The 8,415-nt window shown below is 36.0% G+C and overlaps 1 protein-coding gene across 1 annotated transcript in view; it reads left to right on the top strand.

The window, feature by feature from the left end:
- Nucleotides 1-8,415, top strand: part of WDR35 (WD repeat domain 35) — a 74,268-nt gene that overhangs the window by 16,083 nt on the left and 49,770 nt on the right. Inside the window, 3 exon segments of the mRNA XM_011951181.1 lie at nt 281-426; nt 4,037-4,162; nt 6,700-6,885. Coding sequence (XP_011806571.1) covers nt 281-426; nt 4,037-4,162; nt 6,700-6,885 — 458 coding nt within the window.

Genomic DNA, 8,415 nt, shown 5'->3' on the forward strand with positions numbered 1-8,415 from the left:
CCACAGGTGTGCACCACCACCCCTGGCTAATTTTTGTATTTTTCGTAGAGACAGAGTTTCGCCATGTTGCCCAGGCTGATCTTAAACTCCTGGACTCAAGTGATCCGCCCGCCTCAGGCTCCTAAAGTGTTGGGATTATAGGCGTGAGCCATTGTACCCAGCCCTGTTTTTTTAAAAACGTGGAAAGTTTTAAAAGTATTTAAAAGTTGTTGTTAAGAGTATAACATTCTGTAGGCTACGTCTTTTCCCACAGTGACCTCATTTTTCTCTTATTGACTAGATCCTGTTTTGATTGACACTAGCATGTACGTAGTAGGCATCCAGTGGAACCACATGGGCAGTGTGTTAGCTGTGGCGGGCTTCCAGAAGGCGGCCACGCAGGACAAAGATGTGAACATTGTGCAGTTTTACACTCCATTTGGTGAGGTAAATGCATTCAAATTTGTTCTTCTTTCTTTCTATTTAAATGTGCAGTGAGTAAGGTAGGGGGAAAAACAAAGGAAATGGTGTAATTTCTTTTAGGGACATTTCATCTTCATAATATAAATCTTTGTTGTATTTTATCATGGAATTTTATAATCTTATAGTTTTATAATTATAAAATAAAAGTTACAATTTTATACATTCAGAAAACGAGAAGTTTGACATAAGAAATCACCATGGAGCAGTTATTTTGAATTCTCTGTGATCCGAGTATGTGTCTCTTTTCATAGCCAGCTTTTGAGTAGTATTTAGTATAATATAGTTGTTTCAGATTAATTTTTCGGATTTTTAGTGTGATATTTTACATGTGTTTAGATGTTAAACGTACATATCTGTCTGTCCTTCCTCCAAACTTCTAATAATTTTAATTTGTTGCAAAGTAATCAATTATTTGAAGAAAATTTAATAATTAATCTTAAGTGATGCTACATTAAAATACAAGCATTGTTTTCATAAATGTACATATGGGTATTATCCTTCTCAATAGTATTTTTAATAAATTTAATTTTAAAAGAGAATTTTCAGAAGTAGCATTGGAAAATGTCAAGTAGGAGAATTAATATATTGTGAATTTTAAATAATTTAGGAAGTGAGAGCTTATTAATAACTAAGCTTAATACGTTTTTTGAATATCTTATTTTCTAACCCAATACTATATTTTGTCCCTTTTGGATACCCTGTTGGCTTTTATAAATTCACCATAGACTACAGTGATATGTATTTTTGGCTGCATAAAAGCCTGTACCAGTTGTTTTAATATTATTTTTGTGTATTTCAATAATTTCTTTTAGGGCAAGAAATGATGTCTTCTGATGCTTTTGAATCAGTATCTCAGAGTTACCCAGTAGAATATACTCTAGAAAGTAGATGGTCTCTATACATTGTCAAATGACAATATTTCTGGTAGATGTAAAAGTGAAGGGAAAAAAAAGCATAGTTTTCAAGGTTCCTAAATAATTAAAAATCTGCATTCTAATTATTTCTATATTTATAATCTCCTTCTTAATTAATGTTCTTTATTGGTTATTTTTGTTGATTGCCATTTACTTATTTATCATCATGTTTTATCTGCTTATTTTTGTTAGTTCAGCCTTCCCCAGGTAGAAAAACATGGGTTCTAAAGTCTGTTTTTTTATCTTGCAAAATAATGTGTTAAGTGTTAAACTGAAACTGTAAGTGGGTTTTGGTCTAGCTGTAACTAAAAGTATCTAGCATAGTTCCTCAGGGCGTAGTAGTCAGTATTTTCTGAGTGAGTGAATATATGGGGAATTATTTGGATCTGTGTTATTGTTAAGGTAGGAAAGATAACCTGGATGGAAATTATCTAACAATTTAAACATAACGATTTAAACTTAAGGAAACCTCAGAGAAGAATTTGCTTTTAAATTCTGAGGTCCAGGGGCTCCTGGTTTTTGCACTGTGGTCTTAGCCATGGTAGGAGATAACAGAGCATAGGGTTTGTAGTCAAGTTGATCTGGCATTGAATTCATTTTCTACAGTGTAGTTTGACATAGAGAAGTTATTTAGCCTCTGAGACACAGTTTAGTTATTTTCAGAAATAAAGGAAATATGTCATGGTGCTGTTGTAAAGATTAAAGGAGATTACAATGAGGAAACGCCTACACAGTGCCTGGCACGTAATGAAGGCTTACTAAAAGGTGGTTTTCTTTCCTTGCTACTGCCACATCCTGACTGGTTTGTAGTTAGAAGATGGCTGTATTCTCTTCCTCTTATGGATGGATCAATACCAAGAGTACTGTAGAGAGCTTGCTGGTTCCCCTTTAATTTCATACAGGTAGCAAGACAGATAGATCAGACCTTCCTAGGTTAAAACTTTGAGCTTTTTCTTCCATTGGTTTCCTTGGCAAAATGAAGCTCAATACATTTGTCTTACTCTATTATGTGCTGCTATGACAGAATACCACAGACTGCATAGTGTATGTTAATAGAAACTTATTGGCTTACAGTTCTGGAGGATGAGAAGTCCAGTATTGAGCTGCTGACATCTGGTGAGGGCTTTCTTGCTGCATCATTGCATGGTGGAAGGAAGAAGGGCAAAGAGAGTGCAACAGAGAGACAAGAGGGGACCTAATTCCCCTTTGTAAAATGGCAGTAGTCCCAGCCATGAGGGCCTCAGGCCCTGATCACTGCTTAAAGGTTTTATCTCTCAATACTGTCAAAATGGCAGTTAATTTCAACCTGAGTTTTGGAGAGGACAGACATTCAAACTATAGTAACATTAAATTTGACCCTAGAGTATATCTACTTAGAACAAGGGATACCAGCAAAGTTCATTGAAATTTTGGGATTATATCATTGTGTCAAATGAAAGGTATAGATTAAAAATGTTTGGTTGTTTTATAGCCACATTAAAAAAGTGTTTGTAGTCATTTATTCACTCGTTAATTTGGTCATAAGAAGTACTATTAGTATATGAAAAAATTAATTTGCATGTATATTTATTGGAGATATATATTGACTATCAGTTTATCAAATAATCTATTAATGGAAAGGGAAATAAATGTGAATATGATGCAGTTAGTACTCCTAAGGAGCTCATTCTCTAATTCTCTGGAACCATAGAGTCGGAGAAGAAGGCAGGACTCGTTGAGGAAGCAGGATTTGAGCTGTATCTTGATGGATGAATAGGCGTGCTCCAGGAGGACAAGGACCAGTAAGGACAGGGGAGCTGTGAGGAAAAGAGAGGGGGATTTCAGGCAGAAGGGATATTGTATAGGCCAAAGGTGTGGAGGCAGAGTAGTTCCTTCATGAGGAGGCACACAGCAGTTATGGCTAAATAGTGGGATATTAAGCCACATACTATGGTTTTGGATAAGATGGGAAACAGGCATTGTATGCCATGCTAAAGAATGTGATGGTGGGGAGTTACTGATTTTTAAAAGTTATTAAACCTTTTAAAAAGCAGGGTAAGTTATGATTAGATCTGTGTTCCAGAAAGATAGTTGTGACAGCACAGTAGAGATTGAATTGGGAGGGCAGAGGGGGAGAATAAGGAAACAGATGAAAGGTAAGACTTACAGTTAGGAAGCTATTACCACAATTCAATCCATTAAAAAGGTAATTACAGAGAGTGGAAAGGAGTAAAAGCAATAGGATTTGGTGACTAGTTGGGTATGGGGGGATGAAAGAGAAAGACAAGACTTTATGATTGAATTTGCTAATATAATATTTCATTGATTCTAAGAAATGTAATTTTTTATAACTCTAAAATGAGGAGGCATCTTATAATCAAAGTTGCTATATTTTAATTAGCAATGTGTTTTTTTCTTTCCTTAGTTGTACGTAAAAATGTGTGTTTCAGTCTATGGCATTTTAGATTTGATGGAATTTGCTATTGAATTCTTTGGATATAGTTTGTAAGTTTTTCTTATATGCATGTTTTTCATTATAAAAATTGAAGAAACATGATTTTAAAGTGAGTAGTAACTTTTCACAAAATAATGTTCATACCACTTTTGACCTTTATGAAGTGATTGGTGGTAATTTGTATTTAATTGTTATACTTTAGGTTAAAGATAACTTTCTTTTTCAGCATTTGGGTACTTTGAAAGTTCCTGGGAAGGAAATATCTGCACTATCTTGGGAAGGAGGTGGACTGAAAATTGCACTAGCTGTTGATTCCTTTATATATTTTGCAAACATTTGACCTAATTATAAGGTAAATATTAAGAGCAGTTGTAAACTAAACAGTGTTTCTTACCAAATAATTTTGCTATCGCTCAAAGTGTATTCAAAGCTGTCTTATTTTAGGAGCTAGCAGAAAGGAAGCCTTTTTGTGTAAAGACCTTAGACCTAGTAAACTTTTCTGGAATACTATATATAGTTAGTAAAATTACTCCATGAGTCAATGTCTTAGCCAGAAACAGATGGTACATTCAAAGGAGTAATTGAAGAGAGACTGATGAAACACTTATTACAGAGATATGGGCAGGGCTAAGGGGAACAGCAAGGGATGATAAAAAGTAGCACCCAAAGATTAGCATCAATGAGAAGGCATCACCAGCCCTGGGCCTGAAGGGGCAAGACAAAGGAGTCAGGCTCCTGGAACCCACAAGAGCTGTGGCTGTGCAAGAGGGGCTGCTCTGCAGGAGCCCAGACCTTGCCAACCGGCCAGGCAGAGAGGGATTTGGGGAATAAATATTCCAACTCACCTCTCCACTTGCTGGTGCTTTCTATTGGCGAAACCCAACTGGGAACCAGATGGCCAGGTAGCCCAGGTGATGGAGTTCGTAGAAACTAGGCTCCAAGGCTCACAGCAGGGTAGAGAAGGGCAGAGAATGGATTAGAAGGAGAAAATGAGAATAAGCAATGTAATATATAATCAGTATTTTATCTTGAATGTAACATTTGATCCAGAAGCAAGCTCTCAAATATGAGATTGATCTGGTAAACTATTTGTTATAAAAATCTTCTATATTTAATTTTTGAAAGGTGAAGGACCTTAGAGAAATGGCTGATTCTAGGACTAGGGCAGGGAAAATACAAGGTAAGCCTGAAACAGTTTATAGTCCCAGCAAGTAAGGAAGTGCTCAGACAACAAAAGGATGGGGAAATGTCAAAAGAACATGAAAGAGCCTCCCAATGGCCAAAGCTGGAGCACTTTGAAGAATCAAATAAATGATGTATTATTTTATTGTGACCCAAAGTATAAATGCCCAAGAGTTGATGCTGATATAGATGGATTATTTGAATAAACAAATAAATGGGAGAGAAGAAACAAATCTTCCTTACAGAATTATTCCAGTTTACTTAGGTATTGCCTTCTCCAGGAGGTGGAACATAGTCCCCTGTTCCCCTGGCTTGAGTGTGGCTACACTTAGTTTCCAAAGAGTAGGGTATGGAGAGGGGAAAAACATAAAGTAGCTTTATATTGGTGAAACTTGGCAATCAAACCTTGGCCAGGTGATAAAGGTTAACATCATTAGGAATGCCATGTGGATATCACATACCCCCTGATATGGCATGATAAAGAAGTACACTTCAGTTCTGTGCTGGTCTTCCTAAAAACCTGAAGTCCAATCTAAGCATGAGAAAAACATCAGACAAACCCAAATTGAGGGACAATCTACAAAATACTTGACCAGTACTCCTCAAAACTGTTCAAGACTGAGAAATTGTCACACCCCAGAGGAGCCTAAGGTGACATGACTAAATCTAAGTATCCCAAATGGGATTCTGGAATAGTAAAAGGACATTCGGGAAAAGCTAATGAAATCTAAATAAAGTATGATATTTACTTAATAGTAATAGTAATATAGTTAATAGTGATGTTGATTTCCTAGTTGTGACAAATATACCACGGTAATGTAAAATGTTAACAATAAGGGAAATGGATGAGGGGTATATGAGAACTCTGTGCTATCTTTGCAACTTTTCTGTCCATCTAAAACTATTTTAAAGTAAAAAATTTATTTTAGAAAGTAATCAGGATACAAAAAGCTAAACATGGTTTAGCTTAGTTTGAATGGTAGACACAATTATGGTAATATCAACTTTTTAAAATATTTTTAATATAATTTATCTATTTTCACTTTTTAATTCAAAATTAAATATAAACATGTTGGGAGGATTAGAAGGGAAAGCTGTAAATGTGTAAGTTCCATAATCAATAGATAATGTGATTCAGAAATAAATACCAGAACAGTTGCAATTAAAGAAGTTGTACACGGCCATTCCAGACAGGAAATTTGGCAGGGGGTTCTGCATTTGTTTTTGTTTTAAATAAGCCAGGTAGGATTATTTGACCATCTATTATGTGAATATATTACTCTGATAAAAGCAAATATAAAAAATATGGATGGGGTAAAAAGGCAAAGTGACTATTTTTGAATTTTGACTTGGAGATCCACAATTGAAACTTTGACAGGGATCATGCTACCTGTTGTCCCCTCTCCAGCAGCTATTATTGATTACTGAAAATTTTTTACCATTGAAGCTTAAATCTTACCAATTAAAATAAGGAAAGTTAGACAAACTGAATTTATATTTGCAGTACATTCTTTGTTTCATAAATCTCTATTATTTTTATAAAAGGTTGAATCTGTCTTCTATTTCTGAAGAATATATTTTGTCAGCAGTGATAAATATCTGCAATATTTCGAGAGTAAAAATAAAATAATACGATTTTGCTTCCTAATGCTAAATAGTTCTTCTGCCTTTCAAACTCCTTCCCTTTCCTCCTTCCTTTCTTCCTAGTGGGGTTATTGCTCAAATACTGTGGTTTATGCATATACCAGACCTGATCGTCCAGAGCACTGTGTTGTCTTCTGGGATACAAAACACAATGAAAAACATGTTAAATATGTGAAGGGTCTCATTTCTATTACTACCTGTGGCGATTTCTGCATTTTGGCTACAAAAGCTGATGAAAATCATCCTCAGGTAGGTGTTTCTTGATATCTTAAGACATAGATGGGCTAACTGCTTGGCAGAATTGGGTTATAGTTTTTACCTTCTCAAGCATGGCCTCTACACTGGCAAGTACATCAAAACATTGGGTCTGTTGGCCCTATTGGTCTAGACCAATTTTGGAAAACTCTGTGACTCCATTGATGCCGTGTCCCTGATTTTTTTTTTTCTTCAAGCAGCTAATCACACGGCAATTCATACTGACTGGTTCAATACTGAAGCTTTTTGTTTCTGAAATATATTTAAAATACCACAGTCCTTTTTCAAGTTAAAATTTCATGAGCAAAAATGAACATCCAGATGTCTACTATGCATAAATGCTGAAGAAATTATGCAGCAATGAACACTTATGACAGTTTGGGTAGCTTTTGACATTGAGAAATCTACTTTTATTTGGAGTTATATTGCTGTAAAAATTAATATATCATAGCATAACATAAATAATATAAATATGTCTTTTAAAAAAGTATACTAACAACTTAAATATTTGCAGAAGTATGTAAATATTTCTGAAAAGGACTACTGATGTCTTTAGCTGTGTTATCAATTATTTTATCCCGTTAAAGTAAAGAGTTTTTTCTTAAAGGTGACTCTTTGAACAGCCATGTTTGGTGGTGTTCTCTCCTGAAACTTGCTAAATGACAGTAAAGATGTTTTTTAAAAAGTCATAAGCCCGTAGGGACCAGAAATGGAAAGGAAATGGCAACAACATTTTGTAGGTTAGAGTAGGTGGATTAGCGGTAATTACCTTAGCAGACCTAAGAAAGCTGAATCATAAGCCATTCGGGGAGAAAACAGAGGCAACTGGCTTACATCATGGGATTCCAAAGAGGCACAGGACTTGGGGGTACCTGGTAGGAGAAAGAAACAAGCAAAAAAGCAATTTGGAAGTACCAGAGATTATGCAGAAAAGAGAAAACTTTTTAAAAAAACGTAAGAAGAAGGTGATCCCACTCCCCTATACTGAGTCCATAGGCAGCTGCCCTTCTGCCACCTACAACGGCTGGGGTTTACTCTCCAGAGAGGATCAAAGAGTCTCTGTGCTGAAGAGCATCAAGCAGAGCTGAGGGTGGGGGAACTCTGCTGAAAACAGGACAGTTACATTAAAAGCTTCCTATTCAACATGACCCCAGTCTTCTTTTCCTACTTGGTTCCCAGAACACTGGCAGCCAAGCATTGAGCTTTGAGGTGGGAAGTCTTCTCAGGAGAATTCGGCCTGTTCAAGAGAAAAGCCTTCTAAAGATACTGAGATCGGAAGTCCCCAAGGAAGTAGCCCTGCCCATCACTTTACAGTAAAGACGCCTACAGTGAGGCTCACTTATAGACAACTCTGTTCCAAACAGCGTTTCAATGTCTGACTCTTAAATATAAGCAGTTAGATAAGGATTATCAGACATTTGAGAAAGGCAGCTAAACACAAGTAGAAATGAACTTGGAAGAAGCAGAGACTATGCAGGAAGGACACATCTGAAAAACATTATTTCGGGGCTGGGCGTGATGGCT

The sequence above is a fragment of the Colobus angolensis genome, unplaced genomic scaffold (assembly GCF_000951035.1).
Source record: "Colobus angolensis palliatus isolate OR3802 unplaced genomic scaffold, Cang.pa_1.0 Scaffold109, whole genome shotgun sequence".
Classification (NCBI taxonomy): Eukaryota; Metazoa; Chordata; class Mammalia; order Primates; family Cercopithecidae; genus Colobus; species Colobus angolensis.